Source organism: Melanerpes formicivorus, unplaced genomic scaffold (genome assembly GCF_026170545.1).
Source record: "Melanerpes formicivorus ecotype bairdi unplaced genomic scaffold, bMelFor1.0.p_v2 SCAF_15, whole genome shotgun sequence".
Taxonomy (NCBI): domain Eukaryota; kingdom Metazoa; phylum Chordata; class Aves; order Piciformes; family Picidae; genus Melanerpes; species Melanerpes formicivorus.
In genome coordinates this window covers 917,109-943,665 of record NW_027142367.1, presented here as the reverse complement: position 1 = coordinate 943,665, position 26,557 = coordinate 917,109, and the positions used below count along the sequence as shown (strand labels likewise).

The following is a 26,557-nucleotide window of genomic DNA, read 5'->3' as shown; positions in this document are numbered from 1 at the left end:
CTTAAGTTAACCTAAGAGAAGGTGGTTTCTTTGTAACTCAGAAGTTGCTGCTTTTCTGTGAGAACTTCTAGGATGAGCAGCTTATCTCTTTGGCATGTGGAATGCTGGGTGAAAAGATGCATGGAGGTTAGTTTATCTCAACTTTGATCTACTTTAAAATTTTCTTTATGCTGTGCAGTTCCACTAGTAAGGTAGCTTTATTGTCTTCCTAGCTGAGGTTCTGATACAACCCATATCTTGTCAGGTTCTTGTCAAAAGAGTCAACCTAGCCTTAGAGATCCCCTTTCCATGTTAGATTTTTCTCTAATGATTTATTTCTATAAGTAGCATCTCACTCAAATGTGAGTTTCTTATGGCAGTAGAGAGTGGTCTGGTGGAGCTCTTTTTTGCTGAGGCAGCAGGTAGATAGCTAGAGTAATCTGTGTCCTCTGTGAAGCCATTAGTGAATTTTGTCCTTTATGAGTTTTAACATGGAACCTCTAGACTCTGTTGCCTGTTTTTCAATTGTGTTTTGTCAGGTACTTGGTTCAGTGCAAATAGGACATGTGGAATTCCCTGTTTTCCCCTACATCTTTTTAAACAAAATCACACTTGTGATTAGCATTGTTGCAGGAGTTAAGCATTTTTATTAGGCTGGAGGTGAGGAGAAAGTTCTTCACAGGGAGAGTTGTTAGCCATTGGAATGTGCTGCCCAAGAAGGTGATGGCTTCACCGTCCCTGGAGGTGTTCAAAAAGGGGATTGGACATGGCACTTGGTACCATGGTTTAGTAGTCATGAGGTGTTGGGTGACAGGTTGGACTTGATGATCTTTGAGGTCTCTTCCAACCTTATTGATTCTATGATTCTATGACACCAAATGTCTCTGTAAGAACACAAATGCCTAAGTGCCGAGGGGTGAGCACATAACAACAAAATTTACTTTCATCAGCACATTTTATTTTGCTGACATTTTCTATGCAAAATAATTCATGTACCTTTTTTGTTGTTTTTAATTTCTTTTCAGTTCTCTAAACAGTCAGTACTGCAGAAAAGTTATAGGTGGGATGGTATGGAACCCATCTATGAGACGATCTTTATCTGTGGAGCATCTGGAGACCAAAAGCCTTCCTTCTCGATCACCTCCTGTTACCCCTAATTGGTAAATGAAATTTCAGTCTTTCCCATAACTTCCAGCCTCCTACCTTTTCCAATTGTATGTAGTCTAGCAGAATAATTATGTAGTGTGTACATATATATTTAAACATTGTTATTCTGAGACTGTATGTGGTGACAAAACAGTAGGTGTCATGTTAACTTTAGCAAGGCTTTTGATACTGTCTGCCAAAATATTATACCTGAGTTAAGACATTATATTCTGGAGTGGTGGACAGCAAGATGGTTTGAAAAAAAAAAAAGAGCCATAAGGATTGGATGGCTGGACTCAGAGGTAAGTTACTGGCTGCATATGGCTTGGGTAGGCAAATACTTCACTGGGTAAAAAAACATCTGAATCACTGGGCCCGAAGAGTGGTGGTGAATGGAGTTAAATCCAGTTGGTGGCCAGTCACAAGTGGTGTTCCCCACCAGTAACTGGGGCCAGTTCTCTTTGACATATTTATCATCTGGAGAAGGGGATTGAGTGCACTCTCAGTACATTTGTAGATGATGCTAAGTTGAGAGGGACTGTGGATCTGCTAGAAGGTGGGAAGACTCTACAGAGAGACTTGGACAGGCTGGATTGATGGGCCAAAGCCAGTTGTATGTAACTCAATAAGGCCAAATGCCAGCTCCTGCACTTGGGTCATAACAAATCATGCAATGCTACAGGCTTCGGGAAGAATGGCTGCAGACCTGACCAGTGGAGAAAGATATGGGGGTACCTGTACCAGGAATAATGTGACAAGAAGGACCAGGAAAGTGATTGTCCTCCTGTACTCAGCACTGATAAAGCCACACCTCAAGCAGAGAGGGCCTCAAAACTGAACACAGTACAAGAAAGACATTGAGGTGAGGGAGAACATCAAGAGAAGGGCAGTGAAGCTGGTGAAGGGTCTGGAGTATATGTCTTATGAGACGCAGCCGAAGGAACTGGAGTTTTTTAGTCTGGAGGAAAGACTGAAGGGAGATCTTATTGCTCTCTAGAATTACCTGAAAGGTGGTTGTGGTAAGGTGGGCATTGATCTCTTCTCCCTCATGGTAATTGATAGGATGAGAGGAATGGCCTGAAGTTGCACCAGGAAAGGCTTAGATTTGATATCAGAAGAAATTGCTGAAAGGGTTATCAAACGCGGGAGTAGACTCCCCAGGGAGAGGGTTGAATCCCCATCAATGGAGGTGTTTAAAAGAAGCATTAGATGTGGTGCTAGGCTACATGGTTTAGCACCAAACTTGGTAGAGTTAGGTGGTTGGACTTGGTGGTCTTAAAGGACTTTTCCAATCAAAATGATTCTACGTTAGTCTACCTAGTGGCAAATAAGTTCAGAACTGTAGAGAACTGTCTTGGTAACAGTCCTGCTTAACATTTTCATGGCCTGGAGAAGGTGATGGAGTGCTTGCTCATAAAATTTGCAGGCAACACCAAATTGGGAGGATGAGTCAATAAGGTTCGGGGGAAGGCTAGTATCCAAAGGGACTTTGATAGCCTGGAGAAGTTGGCCAATAGGATCTGTATGAAATTCATTGAAGTGCAAAGTCCTGGGAAGGAAGAATCTAGTGCAGCAGTATTGTCTGTGATGCAGTTCCCTGGAAAAGGACCTGGTAATATTCAGCAGCAGCAAGTTGTACACGAGCTGTCTGGTGTACCATGGTAGCAACATGACAGTATTAACAAGCAAAGATAGTAGGTCAAAGGAAATTATTATCCTTATTTTGCTCAGCATTCACTTCTGTGCCCACAAATACAAGAAACATGCACACTGCAGCAAGCTAAGCAAAGACCACCAGCTGGCAGGGTAGTCAGGAGGCTGGAACACTTAACCTACTAGGAGAGGCTGAGACAACTACACTTGTTCTGCCTGGAGGATCAAGGGTTTCCCAGATGCCTAACAATAGCCTGGCAGTAGTTAGGAGAAGGTTAGCTAGAGAATGAGGCAAAGTTCTTCAGTGTTGCATGGTGGGAGGATGAGGCAGGAAGTATATGTTGAAATGAGAGGCTCTTCCTGGCCATAATGAAAAACCTGCTTCACTGCAAGGACATTTGAGCAGTTGTTGCTTAGAGAAGCTGCATGATCTCCATCCTTCAATTTTTTTGAGATCTGACTGAAAAAAAAGTCTTAACAGCCTGTTCTGATTTTGACTTGACCCTGCTTTAAGGAGGATGGTGAACTAGATGACCTCCATAGGTCCCTTCCAATTATGCTATGATTAGAACTTTAAGAATACAGTTAACATTGGAGGGGGGAAATAAATCATAGAATCATAGAATTGTTAGGGTTGGAAGGGACCTCAAGGATCATCTAATTCCAACTCCGCCAGCATGGGCAGGGACACATCACACTACAGCAGGTTGCTCAGAGCCACATCCAGCCTGGCCTTAAAAACCTCCAGGGATGAGGCTTCCACCACCTCCCTGGGTGTCATTTCTGAACTTAGCAGGATCTGATTTTCTACTACACAATACAAAATGTTTAAAAAAATACTACTTAAAATGAGACCTGTAAGGCATGTCATGAAGATTTTGGGATATAGAGTGCATTAGGGTAGAATTTTCACTTTATCTGATAAAACTTGGGGTTTTCTTTAATTAATCTGATTTTCCAACTTGTGTTTGTGTTCCTTACTTTTAAGGCGGAGTCCTAGACTACGTCATGAAATCGGTAAACCACGACACTCGTCTGTAGATAACCTTACAAATGAGATCAGCTACATTACTGGAACAGAGGATGTGTTTTATACATATAAAGGCTCTCCAACATCAAAGGACAGTGATTCAGAGTTCTCTCAGAGCCGTAGTCCACGTAGGAGGTAAGAACTTCTGCAAAAAAACTTATTTCTCATTTTGATTTTTGTTTTTTTTTAAAGGATAAACAAAAGCCAAGCAAGTTTAGTATAAAACAGTCACGCTTGCTTATAAGATTACAATGAGTTCAGGTTTGCTTTTGCATCTGCTTTATTTTGACAAATTGCTAAACTGCAAATGCCATGATATAGAATGTCAAGAGCAAACCAACTTTCCACCTCTAAGCCATTCTCAGTAGTTAAGTTCTTAGTAAAATTAGCAAACCTGTTAAGGCCTACCTGTTCATAGCTGTAACATTTTGTTTCCCAATAGCTCCTGTGACCCTTTCCTACCTTGTATAAACTCTTCCTCTTTTTTGAGGGGACTTACTAAACTCTGGAAGAGTTTATGTTCCACATCAGCAGCTTAGCATTGTCATTTGAAAGAGGTATTGCATTTAACTAAACACAAGAGCATAATAATAAAGACAATAAAACAAGAGCAGAACAAGAGGACAAAGTCTCAGGCTGTGCCAGGGGAGGTTTAGGTTGGATGTTAGGAAGAAGTTCTACACAGAGAGAGTGATTGCCCATTGGAATGGGCTGCCCGGGGAGGTGGTGGACTCGCCATCATTGGAGGTGTTCAGGAGGAGACTTGATGGGGTGCTTGGTGCCATGGTTTAGTTGTTTAGGTGGGGTGGATTGGTTGATGGGTTTGACGCGATGATCTTGAAGGTCTCTTCCAACCTGGTTTATTCTATGTAATGTAATAATGCTTGTAGTCCACCATATTATTCATACTCACAAGAACTGTAGTTCACTTGTCTAAAGGCAGTCTCTACTTTTTGCCTGAAGGCATTTGTGTTGTATTCTTTGAGAACAATTTTGATCTTGCCTGCACTGGTCTAAACCGCTGCTAGATTTGGATTCAGGCTTGAAGCACCTATCTTTGTGCAATTATTTGTTCATCTATTATGTATCTATTTATGTGTGACAGAGGCACGTCTTAATGAGTAACTTCAGATTAACACAATATTAACTTCAGAAATAATACACAAAGTCATGACTCAGTCTGAAAAGGAAAAGACAACCACTCTAAAACTTCTTAGCTGGGGAGAATACTTTGCATTAAAATGCAGGGACCTTTGTAATGCTGCAAAGGGAAAATGGTCTCTAGTGAACTCTAGCAACTTTAAGGCAAGATGCATTTTGAGCAGCAGCATGTTAATAAAATCTTGTAGGACTCGCCTACCTCTGTGATAGTCTGCAGCTACTAACTGCAGCCTTAAATTCTGGATTTAAAGTGTTTCCTTCAAATTTTGATACAATAATATTTTTACTGCATTACAGCTGGGGTATTTCTATGAAAGAGGGGAAAAAAAACCATGTATACATATTTGGATTTGGTCACTGGTGTTTTAAATTGCTTTACTATTTTTCTGATTGGAAGACAGATGAATGTTAGTACAACCTGTGACAGAACAAGAGGACACAGTCTCAAGCTGCTCCAGGGGAGGTTTAGGCTGGATGTTAGGAAGAAATCCTTCACAGAAAGAGTAATTGGCCATTGGAATGTGCTGCCCAGGGAGGTGGTGGAGTCACCATCACTGGAAGTGTTTAAAAAGAGACTGGATGAGGCACTTAATGCCATGGTTTAATTGATCAGATGGTGTTGGGTGATTGGACTTGATGATCTCAAAGGCGTTTTCCAACCTGGTTAATTCTGTATTCAACCTGTATTCAACTAGTGATGTTAGTAATAGCTATGATAATATATAAGAGTGTTGTGAATAGTCATGCACAGGAAGGCATGCCTTTCCTGTGTTTTAACATTTGCAGAATATAGACTTCTAGGAGCGTTTTCTAGAAGAGTAAAAAGAATGCGAGGCAGTCCACGAAAGGAGATGATGAGCATAGAAGCTGAAGACAGCAGACTAAGTTGCAGGCTGTGTTCCATGACTTGTGGATTTTGTCCTCCCAGTTAGTATGCTGGGTTTTTTCTTATATTTTCTTTTTTCCCCTATAGTTCCCGCCCCCTCCTTTACTTCCTGTTTCCTGAGAAGAGGAGGCTCAGGGGTGACCTCATTGCCCTCTACAACTACCTGAAAGGTGGTTGTAGCCAGGAAGGGGTTGGTCTCTTCTCCCAGGCAACCAGCACCGGAACAAGGGGACACAGTCTCAAGCTGCACCAGGGGAGGTTTAGACTCGAGGTGAGGAGGAAGTTCTTCACCGAGCGAGTCATTCGTCATTGGAACGGGCTGCCCAGGGAGGTGGTTGAGTAGCCGTCCCTGGAGGCGTTCAAGAGGAGATTGGACGTGGCACTTGGTGCCATGGTCTAGTCATGGGGTCTGTGTTGATAGGTTGGACTCAATGATCCTCGAGGTCCTTTCCAACCTAAGTTATACTGTGATCTATCCTTTGCTTACTGAGAATGCAGTGGGAAAGTCTGCTTTTATGTTGTTTCCCAGACAGTAAAAAGAAGATGTTCTAGATTGGAAAGTAGCACACACATTTATTTCTCTAAGCACTGAATGACTATGCAGTATCTAAATAATATTACTCACCATGGAAATTGCTGTTGCTGCCTCACATAAATCAAATTTTCTATATGTCTCATCTCCAATACATTCTTGAGTGTGTTTATAATACTCCATGCTAAGCAGGTAACTGAAATCTTTTTTGCATAAATCTAATAAGTTTAAATTCTAAGTGTGTGTTTTAGAGAATCCACAGGAGGTTCCATCTCAACACAAGGGGGAACTTCTTTACTGTAAAGGTCATGGAGCACTGGCACAGGGTGCCCAGAGAGGTTGTGGAGTCTCCTTCTCTGGAGACTTTCAAGGCCTGTCTTCATGCGTTCCTCTGTGACCTGAGCTAGATTGTATGGTCCTGCTCTGGCAGGGGGGTTGGCCTCAATGATCTCTTTGGGTCCCTTCCAACCCCTGACATCCTGTGATCCTAATGTGCAGAGTGAATAATCCTTTCTTGACTGTTAGACTTTAAACAAGCAAAATGGTCATTAATACTCTCATTTTTAACAATTGAGGTAAAATATGCAGTAACCATACACATAAAATTGGTTGGTTTTTTTTCCTCTACACTGAAGTTTTCATCAGTTTATGTCCACATTCCTTGTGTAGTAAAATCTTTCTTTCCCTGAAGGCTCCATTGAAAGAGGAAATTTTACCCTCTCAGTTAAAGCTTTTTTATAATAAAAAAGTGTAACTTGTGTATCCTTGGTTTAAAATATGGGACTTTGTCCTAGTCTTCTGCCACACTTCAGGAATAGCTAGATGTTAACCATAAAACACCTTATAGGGTATTAATAAGTCTTTTAGAGCCAACTTACCCATTTTTGCCATGCTGATCTTTAGTAGAATTAAATTGACATAATTGAAACATTTTGGGAGGGAAAAACCATAGATTTGCACATCCAACATTTCTTTTTCATTGGAGGAAAGCCAAGAGTCACTTGTCATATACATTGTTAATATACACTGTCTACACATTTTCTTCAGAGGGCTCTTTTTTTACTGCCTAGCCTGCTGTCTAAGACTATCCAAAAAGGCATTAGTTAATGCTGATTATAACTAGTAAACAGCTTGCCTATGAAAACAATCTGAAATATTTTTAGAAAGCTACTAGCAAGCAGATGTAAGATGCTGATTTTTAGTTGCAGTTGTTAGGTTTTTGTCTTGAAAGACTGCAGAACTGCACTGTCCATCCCCAGTGCAAGTTCTTTTGATCACACCCAGGAGTTCATGGGCAGAATAGAATAGAATAAACCAGGTTGGAAGAGACTTTTGAGATCATCACATCCAACCTATTATCCAACACCACCTAATCAGCTAAACCATGCAGCCAAGCACCCTATCAAGTCTCCTCCTAAACGCCTCCAATGATGGCAACTCCACCCCCTCCCCAGGCAGCCCATTCCAATGGGCAATCACTCTCTCTGTATAGAGTTTCTTCCTAACATCCAGCCTAAACCTCCCCTTGCGCAGCTTGAGACTGTGTCCTCTTGTTCTGTGCTGCTAGCCTGAGAGAAGAGACCAACCTCCGCCTGTCTGCAATATCCCTTCAGGTAGTTGTAGACAGCAATAAGGCTGCCCTGAGCCTCCTCTTCTCCAGGCTGAGCAACTCCAGCTCCCTCAGTCTCTCCCCATAGGGCTTGTGTTCCAAACCCCTCACCAACTTTGTTGCCCTTCTCTGGACACGTTCCAGCAACTCAACCTCCTTCCTAAACTGAGGGGCCCAGAACTGGACACAGGAGTCAAGGTGTGGCCTAACCAGTGCAGTGTACAGGGGCACAATGACCTCCCTGCTCCTGCTGGTCACACTGTTCAGTCATGAACTGTTACAAAAACAGGAAAGAGCTTATCCTTTATCTCCAGGTAAGTAAGTGAAAAACCAAACAACTAGAATGAGTCTGCTTGTAACTTTATATTCAATTATTTGTTGCAAATTGAAAAACCTGTAGTTTCAAATGTTTCTGTAAAAAAAAAAACATTTAAACTTAAAAAATACCAAGGTCAGTTTAAAATACCAAGGCCCAAGATTTGCCATTAAAACAAAGGCATGTAGCCAAGTAATACTCAAGGAGATTTTCTCTGTATGCTCCTTTCCTTTCTCTCAAGCGCAAATGCAACATATTCCTGCACAGGCTTTTGTCTTAGAGGTAAACAGGCTTGCAGAGCTATAAACTTTTTTAAACTTGTATTCTTGATGGTGATATGGAATAATATGTACAGTCCCAGTGTTGGAGGGGAAGGAAATGAAATGATGAACTAGTATAGAAAAAGGAAATTCACTTGCACTGTGCTATGAATTTCTGGAAGTTCACATACACTCCTGGTTTAAGTGTGGTGCATCATCTGGTGAAGGTATTGCACTGAAAATAGATTTCCTGAACGTATGTTGCATTTGTTCAATTCTTCCAGCTTTCCCTTTTGACAGACAATGAACTACACCTACATAGTGAGCTTTGAATGTACTGTGGGAACACGTCATTATTTTAATTCAAATGTTATTCCTTTTGTGAACAACGTTTTTAAAGTGTAACTGTTGATGAATGTACCCTTCAGCTGTGTTCAGCCAAGTCCTAGTAACTACTTTCTTGGTAAAAAATTGCAATTAATAAAAAAAAATTAAATGTTATTAATTCTGAGTTTTAAATCATACACAGACATGGTCAGTTCCTTGTTCTTACCAAATCTGCTGCATTCAGTAAACTGGAACATGGTCTGTAAAGGCAATGCAGAGTAACTGAAAGTATCTATATATAGGTGATGGCAGCAGCCGCTTACAAACGTGAATGTTTGGAATTTATCAAACATCACTGTGACATTCTCAAGTTTTTCCTTAATAGTACTCTTAAACAGGCAGCACAAAGAATCCACATGGCCTTCTGTTCATAGAAATGCAAAATATTCTGTATATATTCTGTATAATGTTCTTTAAAATGCAGCAAAAAAGTCTCGCTGCAAATGTCTTTCACTTATTTTGGCTTACGAATCCCAATTTTTAATGGCTTTCAGAAAAGAGGTGATAATGGAAGTGCAGGCACAGTCAATTTTCCCAGCCCTGCAGGTGTTACAATAAAAGAAGCTTTAAGAACTTGAAGAGCAGCACAAGGGCAAAACCTACAGATGTTTCCTTCAGTTGTTTGTGAAGGGAGAATTTTGCTACAGTGCTATTGTTTCGGTTGTCCCTTTTCTCTTGGGGTTTTACTCTGCTGTAGTTCATCATCCTCAGCTCTTGAAATAGCAGAATCTCCTGGTAGGGCACATGAAAATGTGAGGAGGGCTCTTTCCTTAAGGCCTTTCCTTTCTCTTCTCCTTACAGGAGAGGACAGTTAGTCTTTCTAGGGCAAGGCGGATTTTTTGTAAAGATAGCCATGAACAGAGCAATCCATAGTGAGTAGAAGATTGAAGATTTTCGATATATTGTGTAGTAAAGAAAAGGAAATACCTGTACTTTTAAAGTATTTGCTTGTTAGCTGCTCTAATGGAAAGTTTAATCTCCCTGCAAAGAATGGCTCTTCTTCTTGATGAAAAACTTGAATGGCTGCTCTGGTGAGTGTTGTCTTTTACTGACTTAAAATAGGGTACTTGTCATATGTTCTGAAATGAGGAAGATAGGGTAGTAAAATGTGAAATATTGTATAGCTAGAGAAGGTCATCTAGTTATTCATGTGCAAGGTACTTTATCACACTGATGCTAGAAATACTGTTTCAGTGAGTAGCAGTGCAAAGTGCATGCTAAGCTAAGATACAGCTTGCATTGTCCCTAATGAATTCTTTTAAGCTTTGTATTTTGTCACCTGGATCAACATTTTGATTACCTTTTTTTTCACTTTAAAAGCTTACAGAATGGTACATTAACTTTCAGAGCTGATATGTTCCATTTAAAGTGCAATAATTCAACAGATAAACCTTCAGCAAGTATTAGTGGGAATTCATGTCCCTCATCTAAGTCTCCAAATGTATTGCTGAGATAATGAAGAATTTGCTGTGTATGTGCATGTGTATGAATGGAAGCCCAAGCTGGTTTTCTCTCTCTCTCTTAAACAACCTTACTCTATTGGAAAGAAAGAGGAGAGATAACACAGCAAAATAACACAGTAAAATAGAGACCTTTCATCGATTTGTATCACAAATGCAAATGTATGTGCATTTTTGGTGAAGGCTTTTGAAAGGGTTAACTTTTAGCAAAACTTGAATTCTACACAGAATTTGGTGGTAGAATTGTAACTCGACTGTGGCAAAACATAGGAAAGATGTACAGATTCATTGTTTTGGTCACAGGAGGAAATCAATTAGCTAAAAAAAACAACAGCAAAGCAAAACAAAACAAAAAAAACAACCACAACCCCCCCATTTCTTTATTTTCGGCATGACTTCCTAAGGAAATAAGGCTTATGTCATTGCACTACCCATTTGCCTCTGTTCCCACTAGAAAACACTTGGACAATTGCAGTCAAATCTAATGTAGGAGTCAAATTTTCAAAGATATGAAGTTTTCTGCAAGATTAGTGACAATGCTCAGTTACTAGCAGTTACTGGCAGAAAAATCAAACAAACACCCCAAACATGCCTAAATCAACATTCTGCTCTTACTAAGCATGAGTTCAATGTTTGTCCGTTCCATTTACATGTGGGCTGGTAAGGCAGCAAGTGTGTGGACATGCCCAAAGGATCTAGTGCACTGCTGGCACTCCAGGGGTAAAAATACAACAGAGATTGGAAACAAAGAGAACCAGAGGTGTTTGTGGGAGATGGGATGGATGACAGTGGATTCAAAAGATGGGCATGACTGCATGAAGCTTCACCATCTCTGCCTCTCAAGAAAGAATTTGTTCATATTGTAGAATACATGTAAGGAAAATTAGACTGATACTGCTGCTAGTTTTACTGTAATATTGATGAAGCGTGGTACATAATTCTAAGTATTGATGTTTTAGAGAACAATAATTGATAATTTAACTGTATACTGTGAATTGCTTCCAACCTGACAATTCAGCAACCCTCCATTCAAACCAAACTACTTCATGCTTGTGTTTTTCCAGCATGGATTTATATCACTCCAGGTTTTTTGGTCACTACTTAATTAAATTTGTAAAGCTATTTCATTTGCCTGAAAGTTGCTTTGCTTTGCAAGCAACTCTTTTGTAACTTTTACTTCCAAATGTATCTCAGCTATTGTTTTAATTGATGTACTATCAGCTACCTCGCTGTTTCAGATTATTTCTGATGAAGTTAACCGGATGCTTTGGGAAACGCTATGTACTGCAAACTGTGATTTGTTCTCTATGCTAAATTGGCATCATCTGTGTAATTGTTTCAGTTTTACTTTGTGTAAAATTCTTACAGCTACCCTGGGGTTTTTGTTGAGTGTTTCATAAACTCCACACCTGTCCAATTCAGACTTTCAATGTAGGATTAAGTATTCTCTAATTTACTGTGAGCATACCTTTTGGCTTTTATGGAGGCTTTTTGTTTCTTCGTTTACTGGAGTGTAGTTTTTGATTTCCTGAAGATTTAACTTATGTTCTTTCCTTATTGGTTTTTGTTTTTTTTAACAGGTCATCTGAACAGGAATCACCAAAGTGAGTTTTCTTTAAACTTTCTACTATAGAATCTCTAGTTGTAAGATATGTAATAAAATACAGCATATGTCAAAGCAGAGGTCTTCTGTGGTTCAAAGATACATATAATACCTTTAAAATCTTTATCGATGATCTGGATGAGGGCATTGAGTCCATCATCACTAAGTTTGCAGACGACACCAAGATGGGGGCAGGTGTTGATCTGTTAGAGGGTAGGAGAGCTCTGCAGAGGGACCTTGACAGGCTGGAGAGATGGGCAGAGACCATGGGCATGAGATGTAACACATCTAAGTGCCACGTTCTACACATTGGCCATAACAACCCCATGCAGTGCTACAGGCTGGAGTCAAGAGTGGCTGGAGAGCAGCCAAGCAGAAAGGGACCTGGGGGTACTGGTTGACAGTAGGCTGAACAAGAGCCAGAAGTGTGCCCAGGTGGCCAAGAAAGCCAATGGCATCCTGGCCTGTATCAGGAACAGTGTGGCCAGCAGGAGCAGGGAGGTCATTCTCCCCCTGTACTCAACACTGATTAGGCCACACCTGGAGTCCTGTGCCCAGTTCTGGGCTATTCAGTTTAGGAAAGATGTTGAGTTGCTGGAAGATGTCCAGAGAAGGGCAACAAAGCTGGGGAGGGCTTTGGAGCACAGCCCTATGAGGAGAGGCTGGGGGAGCTGGGGTTGCTTAGGCTGGAGAAGAGGAGGCTCAGGGGAGACCTTTTTGCTCTCTACAACTACCTGAAGGGAGGCTGTAGCCAGGTGGGGTCTGTTCTCTTCTCCCAGGCACCCAGCACCAGAACAAGAGGACACAGTCAGAAGCTGCGCCAGGGGAAGTTTAGGCTAGATGTTAAGAAGAATTTCTTCATAGAAATGGAATGGGCTGCCCAGGGAGGTGGTGTAGCCACCATCACTGGAGGTGTTTAGGAAGAGACTGGATGGGGTGCTTGGTGCCATGGTTTAGTTGATTAGATGGTGTTGGATGATAGGTTGGACTTGATGATCTTAACCTGCTCTATTCTATTCTATTCTATTCTATTCTATTCTATTCTATAAATGTGTAAGCAAATAAAGGGTAAAGATTAAAAGATTTAAAAGGTTATAAAGGTCAGTGAAAAAAAATTGTTTGGATCAAGATGTGGGAAGTTCTAAGTTCTATCGCACTCCTCATCACTATTAACAAAAAAGTTGGTTGTAAAAGTTTAATGATGTGAAAATCCATTGGTAATTTTATCTCATAACTCCTTGTATAGTGCCAGAAATCATTAACTGAAATAATTTGTCATATTTTACTGGTGCTACTGGGGTTTTTAATTATTTTTTTCTACACCAAAAAATTGTTATGATCTCTAATATCAATTTTTATGTTTTGGGGTTTTACAATTACTATGTTCATTAAAAACTTACTAGGATGCATTTAGATATACAGTGTTCCTCCTTTTGTATCACTGACCTTACTGGATTCATGAAAAGTCCCAGAAGCTATCAGATAAAACCACAATTGTGGAAGTGTAATTCCCTTAGAAGGTGTAATTCCTTTAAGTGCCATTGCAGTTCATTACTTCAGAGTATTTTGAAACTGTTGAAAGTGCCAAGTAAATAATGTCTCCAAAATACTGAAAAAATACTTCCTGTGATAACTGAAAATTCTGCAAATGTTGCACAAAGCACTTCATTCCCATTTCCATGTCCACATAAGTAAGCATCAGAAATATTATGGCAAGAAAACATTCACTTAATGACACCTTTCAAAATGTTGCAAACAGGATTTCCATAAGCCAAGAAATGAGCATTTTGAATATTAATTTTGCTGCTGGACATGTCCTGTATGTTAAAAGTCTAAGCTGTGTTCATAGAATCATAGGATCTACCAGGCTGGAAAAGACCTCAGAGATCATCAAGTCCAACCTAATATCTAACACCTCCTGACAACTAAACCATGGCTTCAAGTGCCACATCCAATCCTTTTTTGAATACCTCCAGGGACGGTAACACCACCACATTCCTGGGCAGCACATTCTTCACAGAGAGAGTTGTTAGCCATTGGAATGTGCTGCCCAGGGAGGTGGTGCAGTTGCCGTCTCTGAAGGTGTTTAAAAGGGGATTGGACGTGGCACGTGGTGCCATGGTTTAGTATTCTTGAGGTCTTGGGTGACAGGTTGGACTCGATGATCTTTGAGATCTTTTCCAACCTTATTAATTCTATGATTCCAATGGCCAATTACTCTTTGTGAAGAACTTTCTCCTCACCTCGAGCCTAACTACATTATGTTCCTCTATAGTGTAGTATTAATTCTTCACAGATAGCAGTGGCTGCTGGAAATGGTTTTGATGGTTTAAAAAAGCTCACATATGTGGTTTAACTGGTATCAGAACAGCAATTAATTTTGAATTTAAAAATATGAATGCCAGGGTTTACTTGCACGTTCTTCTGCTGCTTCAGCCCTTTGAGGATTTCATGTTGCTTGTGTGGATAAACTATAATAAGGTGTACTTCCAAGAATCAAATATGCTTCATTGCAGTGCTGGGCTTTCAATAGCAATGCAGACTGGTTTTGCAAAATGCACTGTCACTGACCATGAATTTCTATCATGTAAGTGAAAGGTCTCTCTTCAGTGGGGTAGTAGAAGTGGCTAAGACTCAGTTTTTGCCATTCACAGTGCTCTTAGTAACAGGAAACTCAGAGTTTTCTCCTGGACACAGATATTTTGCAAATTATGATGTGGTATTTATAAAGACAGAGCAAGTAGTTTGTGTGGTTTCTCTGAGTTTTATCCAATTAAAGAATTATTTTAGTTGTGTTAGAGGCCTGCATTTCATCCTTTTCATAAGAGAGTATGCAGCTAAAGGTCTTGGAGCACCACCAGGCACCTCAGACAATTATTAATTGCTAACTTTTGTTGTCCTTGAAGTTTAGGGTTCTTGAATCACTAGGCCATGTTTGCACTTCAGTTCTGAGTGCTTCTACAGGGTTAAAACTACATCAGTGAAAGAGTATATTAACTCTAAATAAACCTTTGTCACTTACTTTCCTATTTCTCTGGAAATTTGCCATGGCTTTTGTGATCCCAGAGGCACAAGATTGAAATGGCACTTTTAAGTGGGAGGAATGAGAAAAAAAAAATCCTTGTAAGAATGACGGTGGAATCACAGCAAAGTTTTGATGGGTGGGATTGGTAACTGAAGTGCCTTTCCCCTGGGGTTCAGCTCTGATATTGCTGTGATTTCCTGTACTACCTCAACACTGCCTTTCACTGCTAACATGGAAATATTTTGCCTTTTTTTTGGTTACTGTAGTCTTGTTTTTTAATTCTTCTGGATGTCCACTGATCAAGTGATAGGTGTAGATCATACTGCAGTCCTGTTACCTAATAACTCAAGAACTCAAGTCAAATCCAAGTACAAAGTTTGCTTGCTCTTTTAACAGGGCATGTTTTACTATTTAACATATTTTACTATTTCATATGTCTTACTATTTTACTATTTAACAAGTTTTACTATTTAATATTAAAATCTGGAAAACTATACCTCTTAATGTTTATTTATCCATTTCCAATGAAGGATTGTATTGGGAAACAGTCCAGCACAGAGCTCTCTGACCCCTGTCTCACCTAAAGCCTTGGCTCCATCTCCTAATGGAGTCAGTAACAACTCTGGCTCTACTCCATTGGAAGGAGTGGATAAGCAGTTCTTAGAAACACATGACAACATTACAAAAAGTAGCTCAACAGAAGATTCCAGTCAATACTACTGCGATAAGGTATGTTCAACTGCATGTTCATAAAGTCAAAACTAGTACCAAAAGTAACTTTGAAGTAGCGATTAAGAAGGCACAAAAATTGTGATTACATGAGCATATTTTATGCAGTTATAAGACCAAATCTTGTCTTGCTACTTAAATTTCTCCAAGGTTGTGTACACAGTGATAAGCAAACCTGCCAACTGTATTGATTTCCATGGCGTCTGGGCTCCAAGAAGCATCTGCAGGGCAAGTTCCTAGTGGAATGGGAATCCTTAAGTGATTAAATCCTGTTTCCTCCAAGCAGAAAGATTAAATAAGTTAAGCTGCTCTGTGTCTTGATAGCAGGCACAACTCTGCTTTATCCCAGGCACCTCTTCAGGGTGGCTAAACAGCATCCTTTAAATTCTGCACTGACTATAGAGTAGCTGCTCCCTACTAGCGTTACAGTTGGCGATCATTCCTCCCCTTCCTCCAGCCTTTTCTGGAGGGGTGCTGAACGGCTTCCTAGCCTGCCTGTCCAGCAGCTGCTGCCAACATTTAATCCTTCTGTATTTGTATATCTCTTGCAGAAGATACTAATGCACCCATTAGAGGACAAAAATGGGGCACAAAGAATCATAATCTTTAAAGTAGGGTTGATTCAAATGTGTTGAACCTAACGTTTTCCTTTATTAAAGACTACACATTGAAAATTTTATTAGGAGCCATCAACTGGGGAAGATGAGAGGAGAGTTAGAGCCTTAGGACTGAGCAAACAGACAATGTATTTACTGTTACACTTGTTGCTGTTTTTATAATCTAAAAGGTGTGACTGTACTCAGTAATGTTAACTCATTCTCATTTTAAATGTGGATTTACATATTCTTGTTCAGCCTATTTATGTTTGGATGCACTGTTTTCTAATTTGCTACTATTTCCTTGAAAAAACTAGAAAGGATTTTGCTTGGTCTTTTTGTTGTTGTTGTTTGTTTTTTCTCTGCCTATTCCAGAATGACCTAATTGAGGGAGATTTACTTTTAGTACATATCAGACCAGATGAAGATGGGAAGTTTGGATTTAATCTAAAGGTAAAACAATCTTTTAGTGATTTTTTTAAAATGCTTTATAGAGACTTTATGATTGTTTTTCATATTTAATATACTACTTTGGAGAAAGCAGTATGCTCTATAGGAATTTCTTATGCATCAAGAACTTTTAGAAGTGGCAGCCTAATCCTTAAATGCTAAAGCAACAATTACAGAAATAAGTCTCTACTAGTTCTGTGCTGTTTAGTTGCATATACTATGGGCATGGCACGTTCCCAAAGCAGACTGCTTGTTTGTCTGCTTAAATAAAAACTTGGAATTCTGATTAAAGGCATCAACTCTTCAAAAATTAGACCTCTATTATAAAACAAGTTTGTGCTATCCAATTGAATATATGAGTTAAGAAATCCTATTGTAAACACAAAAGTTAATTTATGAAGAAAAAGGGGAATTACTGTTGATTGGAAATTTTTTTGTGTTCCCTCACTGATAAAATAAAGCAGCCACAATTACAAAATTGAGGTAGAGTTTGATCCTTTCAGCTTGGGCATTTATTCACGGGGCAGTGACAGAAGGACATATCAAAATAATAAGGGAGTACATTTGTCTGAGACTTTGCTCCTACCTGATCTCTTGCAGGTTCATCACAACATGTAAGAATACTGTCCACCTTGCAAGTTCAAGTGTTGAATTAGGCTAGTTGGAAGGTTTGGGTTAGAAGAAGTGCTGCATTTGATCTGGTTATTGCCTACTATTAAAATAACATAGCTAAGCAAAGACACTTGATCTCATTTACTGGAAATTGTTAAAGACACCACAATCTTCCCCTGACATTTACTAATGAATATTCAGTCTTAACAGTTCTGCCTATGATGACAGAGCATAAAGTTTATGTACAAACACAAATAACTGATTACTTGTTTTAAATTGTGTTTATACTTAATGGTATATTTGTGCTTTTTACTTGACATTCCTCTAGGGTGGTGTGGATCAAAAAATGCCATTAGTGGTGTCAAGAATAACTCCTGGATCACCTGTAAGTAAATTCTTAAAACTTTTAATTTCTTCCTTTCCTACTCCCTCCACCACTCAGTAGTAGTGTACATGCAGAAATTAGACACCCATAACCAGTATTAGATAGTAGCTGAGCTGTTCTCTTTAGGAATTAATTTGACCAGCAGTCTCTTAAACCACAGATTAAAAAATCTGGAAGCATTAGGCAAGTAAGATATCAGTAGAAAGCATGTTTGTTTCACCTGTTACCTCAAAAAGTGCATTTGAACTGGAAATTATATGATAAGGGGTAAGAGCAATGATGGAAGCTAGTGAACATTAAAGGAGTAGTCTAGGTCCTGAAGCCTACAAAAAAAACCCAAAGGAGACGTACTATGGATCTGTAAGATTAGCAGAGAATTCCAGTGGAACAACTACAGGCTACAAGTTTGGTTAGTGAAATGAGGTTCTTTGTATTTAGTGCAGTAGTTCTTCATGCATAAGATGGTAGACCTGTAAAAGTCTTTGACAGAGGATGCTGTAGTTAAAATAATTATGTCGGTGGTCATGAGAGGACAAATACTTGGGAGAAAAACCTGCTGACAGTCTACACCACTAACCAGAAACGTGAAATGTGTAAAGCAGAAGTCCCAAGGAAAAAAAAAAGAGATACAAATGAAAATAAATCTATTATACTACTCAAGACTCAAAGGTTGTAGAGTCCTGCACATTCATATTAGTGATCACAGGAAGTTGGAAGGGGCCTACAGGTCGTCTTGTCCAACCTCCACTGCTCAGGGATCATCTAGAACCAGTTGTCCAGGACCATGTCCAGATGACTTTTGAATACATCAAAGTGGGAGATTCCACAGTGTCTCCAGGCAGCCTGCTCCAGTACTCATTCATCCTCACAGTGAAAAGGTGTTTCTTGATGTTCAAATGAAGCCTCCTGTGCTTGTGCACATTGTCTCCTGTCCTGTCACTAAGTGCTACTGAAGAAAGTTTGGCTCCATCTTATCTGCAATTTCCCTTTAAGTATTTATTGATAAGATCCCTCCGTAGACTTTTCTAGGCTAAACACTCACAGGTTTCTCAGCCTTTCTTCATATGACAGATGCTCTAGTCCCTTAATTATGTTCATAGTAGCATCATCATATTCTGGCCATAGCTTGAATTGCACTGAACTTAGAACTAAGCATACTAGGAAATGTGGCAGAAAAAAGACAAACTGTAGTGTTCAACAGTTAATATAAACTGCTGTATCCATGGGAAGATTTAAGATTTCATTTGAGACGGAAAAAACCTTGCTTTAGTCTCCACTGCAGCACAGCTAGCAAAAGGATTTGTCACAAATGCAGGCTACTTACCTGCATCTTCTTGTTAAAACTTCAGTGAATTAAGTGAGGAAAAAATGTTCTCTATTTGTAGACATCATTACATATCCACCAAACAAAATCTGCTAGATAACAGAGAGATGAAAACTGCATAGATTTCTTTACATTTTAAAAAGTACATGTCTGGAGAATGTGTGTCATATTATTTAAATCATGTTCATCAAAATTATGTTGTGACTTTTAAGTATTCGCTTCATGAAAACTGTATGCCTGTGAAAAGTGTGCATGAAAAGTGTGTGCCCAAAACCCTTTCCCCAGAAATTCATTTGCAAATGGCTATCACCAGTGATTGCTGAGGCTTAGCGTCTAAAATTTACATCTTCAAGAATAATTTGATGATGGCTGTTTGATAAATACAAAATCATTTTATAGCTACCAGTACACTTTTTGTACTGATTTTCATCTTGGTTGAGATGTTTTGGAGCAAGAAAGACAGCTTTAGGTCTGAAGCCTTTGATAGAATGTCTATTACAGAAGATGAGACTTTGTCAGGAAGACTCTGAAGACTTGGCTTGCATGATGAACTTAATATCCTGATGTGTTCCTGCTTACATGACTGGATGCAATGATATTAATGTGTTTCTTTGGTCTTGAAACAGGCAGATAAATGCATTCCAAAACTGAATGAAGGTGATCAGATAGTATTAATAAATGGCCGGGATATCTCAGAGCACACACATGACCAGGTGGTCATGTTCATAAAAGCCAGCAGAGAATCTCACACAAGAGAGCTTGCACTTTTGGTCAGGCGGAAAGGTAACTGGGCTAATTTTATTAACTTTTAATGTTTTTGAGACTGTTGCTCTTCAGCTTGGTGGCATTCCCTCTCCTGCTTACATAGATGTGCTCTTGGTGCACTGGGAATAGGTCTGTGCTAAAAAGCAGATGAATTAGTACGAAAAGTCTTATTTTTCAAGCCTAAAAATCTATGAGAAAAGAAATAGTCCCTTACAAATGGATTTTGTTTGTTGGTTGTGGTTTCATGGGGTTCATTTTAAACATAGCCTAATTTCACAAATCACCAGTTGCAGATATGTGAATACAGATGGGCTGTTCATAAAATCATAGAGTCAGAAAGGATGGCAAAGACCTCAAAGATCAGCAAGTCCAACCTGTCATGCAAAACTCACTCATGACTACTAAACCATGGCTTCAAGTGCCATGTCCAATCCTTTTTTGAACACCTCCAGGGATAGTGACTCCACCTCCTTCCTGGGAGGCACATTACAATAGCCAATTACTCTTTCTGTGAAGAACTTTCTCCTCACCTCAAGCTTAAACTTCCCCTGGCGCAGCTTGAAACTGTGTCCTTTCATTCTGGTGCTGGTTGCCTGGGAGAAGAGACCAACCTCCTCCTGGTTACAACCTCCTTTCAGGTAGTTATAGAGAGCAATAAGGTCTCCCCTGAGCCTCCTCTTCTCCAGGCTAAACAATCCCAGCTCCCTCAGCCTCTCCTCGTCGGGCTTGTGCTTGAGACCTCTCCCCAGCCTCACTGCCATTCTCTGGACACATTCAAGTGTCTCAATGACCTTCTTAAATTGAGGGGCCCAGAACTGGGCACTGTACTCAAGGTGTGGCCTAACCAATGCTGAGTACAGGGGCACCATTCAATTGTACAATGAAACAAATCAAAGAAGCTGCCCTTTTGTTGATGGATTTTTTTCCATTCTTTCCATTCTTACAGTAGACATTCTATGACCTGTGCTGGCTCCTTGCAAATCTGCTGCCAGCAGACAGGAGACAATCTCCGAAACATGCAGCGCCTTAAGCCTGTATATTTAAAATATGGGAAGCCTGTCCATCTTGGTTTTACTTGCTTTGTGTTTAAACACATGCAGATCCAAAGAGCTATCAGATGATGGGAAACTTAGTTTATTACTTTCTTTCTGTAATAGCTAGGGTAAGACCTTAACACACACGATTAGAATCATAGAATTCATAGAATCATAGAATCAATAAGGTTGGGAGAGACCTCAAAGATTATCAAGTCCAACCTATCACCACAGACCTCATGACTAAACCATGGCACCAAGTGCCCCGTCCAGTCCCCTCTTGAACACCTCTAGGGATGGTGACTCCACCACCTCCCTGGGCAGCCCATTCCAATGGCTAATGACTCTCTCTGTGAAGAACTTTCTCCTCACCTCGAGCCTAAACTTCCCCTGGCACAGCTTGAGAATGTGTCTTTTGTTAACATTTCTTGTCCCCTTCCTATTTCCAGATGGAGAAGTCTACTCTTAGCTAAAGATAACTTGTGACCCCATGTCAATTGTTGTATAGGTATGAGTCTGAACAGCTTCCCGTTTGCTTGGCATGTATAAGCCATTCTGATCACTGCAGAGAATAACCACAGCTGCACACATTTGGTGATATGAAGGCTTTCATAGAAACAGAGCTACTATGTGGATTAGCTCAATGTTAGTCATGTTTTCTAATATGTTAGCAAAGAATGTCATGAACTAGTAATTTATGTTTTATTAGTTTATTAAGTTAGTTCCTTCAGTGTTAGCATAAGCATTGCAAAAGCTTATTTACTTGCTTTGCTAATGGCAAGGGACTAAACAATCTTTGAGTCTGCTTTGCTGTTGGAGGTCCAAGCTTCTATAAACCTCTTAAAAAGATACTCTGTTAATAATTCTCTAAATGCTTTTAGTTAAAATTCCTTTGATTTTTACCGTGGTGGATGTTATTATTCATTACCCTATTCAGCAGTTCATTCTGTAGGATAAGAGTTATAGACAAGACCATCTTTGTGCTTGAAAGTGAAATTCTTTGCCTTTGTAGATTCTTTGGGGGGTTTCATTTTGTGAAAGATTATAAGGACATTTTACTCTTTGTAGCTTCTACAGTAATTTAGTACATAAAGAAAAGCAGTTAAATTTGATGCTCTTTGCTTTCCTGAGGCCTTGTCTTTGCAAATTCTGTTGTTCTTGCAAGCTAGTGAATTTTAATGTGCTGCAAAGGCATTAATGCTGCTTGTAATGCATTTTTGAATTTCACTGCATCTTTCAGTCGTCAAACAATTTGTGGAGCCTAAATTAGAAGATGAAGTCGATTCTCACAATCTCTCAGAATCTATTCTTCCTATCTATTCTGAGTATGGTGGTGATACATTGGAGGAGTCAATGGAACAACTAAGGAGAGGGCTGGAAAGTGGGACTGTCCTAATTCAGTTTGAGGTAAGTAATACTCAGCTCTCAAATGCTATTAATGTAGACCAGTGGCTGTGACCAGCCAGTAATGTAAGGGCTTAGTTAACTGGAAAGCTCGTTGCTCCTGTTCAGTCTTACATCAAGAAAGCAAAAATATGACTTAGAATTAAACAGAATTAACCAGGTTGGAAAAGACCTTTGAGATCATCAAGTCCAACCTATCACCCAACACCATCTAATCAACTAAACCATGGCACCAAACAATCCATCCAGTCTCTCCCTAAGCACCTCCAGTGATGGTGACTCCACCACCTCCCTGGGCAGCACATTCCAATGGCCAATCTCACTTTCTGTGAAGAACTTCTTCCTAACATCCAGCCTAAACCTCCCCTGGTGCAGTTTGAGACTGTGTCCTCTTGTTCTGCTTGCCCTTTAGTTTCACCCTGCCTGTGTAGGATAGGGAAGGGTTAGTTATCAGTCTTGCATAAAATATCATCTGCTGAGAAAAATGTGTTTTAGTTGCCATATTTCTGCTTCAAGTACCCAAATCTCACTAAATTTTTTTAAGTATTTTATTGAGTAGAATAGTGGAGTTTTGACAGAGGTCAGTCTTGTACTTTGTGCTTGTACTCAGTGATGTTCTAAAACATCTTTTATACCTTAAGTTAGGGTTTCAAGTTCTCACTTGTTGCCTTCTTTCATGAAATAACAGGAGCAACTTGGCCATTCCTCATCTTCATCTCAGAGGTTGAAATGAAAGTGTTATAATGTTAAATTCCATTTGCAGGATATTTGTAACTTCTTCTGGCAATCTATAAACAACTGATGGTTACTTCTCAGACAGATTACATTGTACTTGAGATTTTCCTGTATATAGGATGAGACTCTGAAAAACTGCTGTATAGATTAATAAATTAACGCTTGTCATGTTGTCATGTCATGCCTGGATGAGCAAGGAGCTCCAGGACACACTGTCACACAAACAGGAACTCTACAAGGAGTGGAAGAAAGGCCAACTAGAGTGGGAGGCATATCAGGAACCTGCCTGAGCAGCAGGAGACCTGGTTAGAAAAGCTAAAGCTCAGTTAGAATTAAATCTAGCTAGGGAGATCAAGGGAAACAGTAAAAATTTCTTTAGATATATTAATGGTAAAAAGAAAACTAGGTAAGGTGTGGGCCCCCTCAGAAAGGAAGCAGGTGAGCTGCTGACAAGTGATATGGAGACGGCTAAGGTTCTCAATGACTTCTTGTACTTCAGTATTCACTGGCAAAGGTTCCAGCCGCACTCCTGGAATAATGGAAGGTAATGGGGCAATCCCAAGCCCTGATACAGACTGGGCAGCTACTGGCTTATGAGCAGCCCTGAAGAAAAGTACGTGGGGTGCTGGGGGATGAGAAGCTCAGCATGAGCTGCAAGCGTGGACTTGCAGCCCAGAAAGCCAATCACATCCTGGGCTACATCAAGAGAAGCATAGCCAGGTGGTGATTCTCCCCCTCTACTCCACTCTGGTGAGACACCACCTAGAGTACTGCATCCAGTTCTAGAGCCCGTGTTACAGGAAGGATCTGGAGGTGCTGGAACATGTCCAGAGAAGGGCCACAAGGATGATCAGAGGGCTGGAGCTCCTCTGCTATGAGGACAGACTGAGAAAGTTGGGGCTGCTCAGTCTGGAGAAGAGAAGGCTCCAAGACTCCAAGGAGACTTAATTGTGTCCTTCCAATATCTCAAGGGGGCCTACAAGAAAGCTGGGAAGGGGCTTTTTAGGGTGTCAGGTAATGATAGGACTAGAGGGAATGGAACAAATCTACAAATGGATAGATTCAGATTGGATGTTAGAAATAAGTTCTTCACCATGACAGTGATGAGACTCTGGAACAAGTTGCCCACAGAGATGGTGGAAGCCTCATCCCTGGAAGTTTTTGAGGCCAGGCTGAATGTGGCTATGAGCAACCTGATGTAATGTGAGGTGTCCCTGCCCCTGGCAGGGTGGTTGGAACTAGATGATCCTTGAGGTTCTTTCCAACCCTAACAGTTCTATGATTCTATGTCATGAAATGTCATAGAAAAATGACTAATATTTTATGAAATTAGTTCCTTCAGTGCTATCATAAGAAATTCTAAAAGGTAATTTAACTGCTTCTCTAGTGACAAGGGAGTGTAGAATGTGTATATACTTGTTTTGCCATTGTGGATCCAAACATAATAATTTTGATGAAAAGAAACAATTTCAGCATCAACTCATCAGCTTTGGTGGCTCTCCAACTCTGCATTCACGTTAGTAAAACAGAAAATAATTAGCCAGCAGACTGTGAATATTCAAGTTTTTCTAGATTATCTTCCTCTACTTAAGCAGAATTTAAGAGGTCTGTCAGTGGCAAATAACTTTTGCCAGGCAAAAATAATGAAGCTCCAGAATCATTCCTTAACAATAAATTCCTGTCTTCCATAAGAATCAGAAATTGCATCTTGGCTTTAGTAAAATGGAGCTTGAGTTATAAGTGATTCAGGCTGTTCAGTTGCATGTGTTATCAAATACTCACTTGGCTTGTTTATGGCTGTTCAGCTTTGATACAGAGTCTTAAGACTCAGTAAATCTCACAGCAGAATAAACTTTTGGTGTTCTTTTTCTCTCAAACAACATGGGGGATTCTAGCCTTGTATTTATTTCATTCCACTTTATGTATGAACCCATAGTCTAAGTCTTTATTAAGCATGTAAAATAGAATAAAGTCTTTGGCAAGTGTTCAGTGAAGTATATTAACATTGGCACAGCCAAGTTGGTAACTCAGTTGTAAGTTGCTTTCATGTATATGTAATACAGAAAAAAAAAAGTAGTTGTATAATTACATTTCTTAAGTGTTGTTGGTTTTTCCCCCTCTATACCTCTTGTTGTCTCTTGCAAGATGCATTTAATGCATTTTGACCTTAAAATTTTGGCTATACACTCGTATGCCTTCATATATTCCAGATGAAGTTTGCAAGAGGATATGGTAGGGTAGGGTAGGATAGGATAGGATAGGATAGACTAGACTAGACTAGAATAGAATACAATAGAATTGAATTATCCAGGTTGGAAAAGACCTTTGAGATCATCAAGTCCAACCTATCATCCAACACCATCTAATCAACTAATCCATGGCACCAACCATCCCATCCAGTCTCTTCCTAAACACCTCCAGTCATGGGGACTCCACCACTTCCCTGGGTAGCCAAAAGAATCACATGTGAAGTGATTGTGATACATTGAAGCTTTGCTTTTATTCAGTAACTTGTGGGATTAAATGTGGTGGGTCTAGTTCAGAAAATAAAAGCTTGTCTGAAATGTTTTTGTGTTACAGCTGATTCTTTAAAATACCAGTCTGCAACTATTTTTTCTTCTCATGTCTCTTACTGCTCACTTCTTCCATCCTCAGCTCTGTATTCCTTCCAATCTACAGGTTTGTAACAAAAAGGCAACTTTGCAGGGAAATGGTTTATATCAATCACTCACACTTCCTGCTTAGCTTTTTTTCTTAGAAATTCATCTAAAGATGATGATAGATTAGCAATGATAGATAGATTAGCAATTAGTCATGAGGTCTGTGGTGACAGGTTGGACTCAATCTTTGAGGTCTCCTCCAACCTTGGTGATATTGTGATACTGTGATAACAGAAATTCTTGCCAAATGGAATAGAAAAATCTCTCAGGCTAATTTTGCATATAGGTAGGAAAATATTAAAGAAATAATTATAATCTTTTTTAAGCAGTCTAGGTATTTTCATATGAATCTATTTTGTGTATATAGCATAATCACATCCCTCAAAATCCTTCCATTTTTCATTCTGTTTTTCAGCAACTTTATAGAAAGAAACCAGGGTTGGCTGTTACATATGCAAAGTTACCTCATAATATGGACAAAAATAGATATAAGGACGTTCTACCCTGTAAGTATTAATTACAGTTTCTTCCCTTTTTTTGTATAACAGTTGTATGTTTTATAAAATTTATCATACATATAATAAATATATAATGTATAATGTCATATAATTATATGTTATATAATTGTATATTACTATATAATAAAACTGTATGGCTTATTTTCTAAAATGTTATCTATTTTTGTTTGTATTCTGCATCTGTGGATGTGGTCTGCCTGGACTTCAGCAAGGCCTTTGACACCGTCCCCCACAGCAAACTCCTGGCCAAGCTGTCAGCTCATGGCTTGGACAGCAGCACTCTGTGCTGGATTAGGAA

The 26,557-nt window shown here is 39.6% G+C and overlaps 1 protein-coding gene across 4 annotated transcripts in view; it reads left to right on the top strand.

Annotated features, from left to right (window-relative positions):
* Window positions 1-26,557, top strand: part of PTPN3 (protein tyrosine phosphatase non-receptor type 3) — a 201,666-nt gene that overhangs the window by 148,897 nt on the left and 26,212 nt on the right. For all 4 annotated transcript variants that reach the window (XM_068147430.1, XM_068147429.1, XM_068147431.1 and 1 more), the window contains 9 exons: window positions 1,005-1,139; window positions 3,767-3,943; window positions 12,000-12,023; window positions 15,578-15,776; window positions 16,748-16,825; window positions 17,763-17,819; window positions 19,770-19,926; window positions 22,183-22,349; window positions 26,157-26,247. In XM_068147430.1, coding sequence (XP_068003531.1) covers window positions 1,005-1,139; window positions 3,767-3,943; window positions 12,000-12,023; window positions 15,578-15,776; window positions 16,748-16,825; window positions 17,763-17,819; window positions 19,770-19,926; window positions 22,183-22,349; window positions 26,157-26,247 — 1,085 coding nt within the window. The remainder of the gene's footprint in view (window positions 1-1,004; window positions 1,140-3,766; window positions 3,944-11,999; window positions 12,024-15,577; window positions 15,777-16,747; window positions 16,826-17,762; window positions 17,820-19,769; window positions 19,927-22,182; window positions 22,350-26,156; window positions 26,248-26,557) is intronic.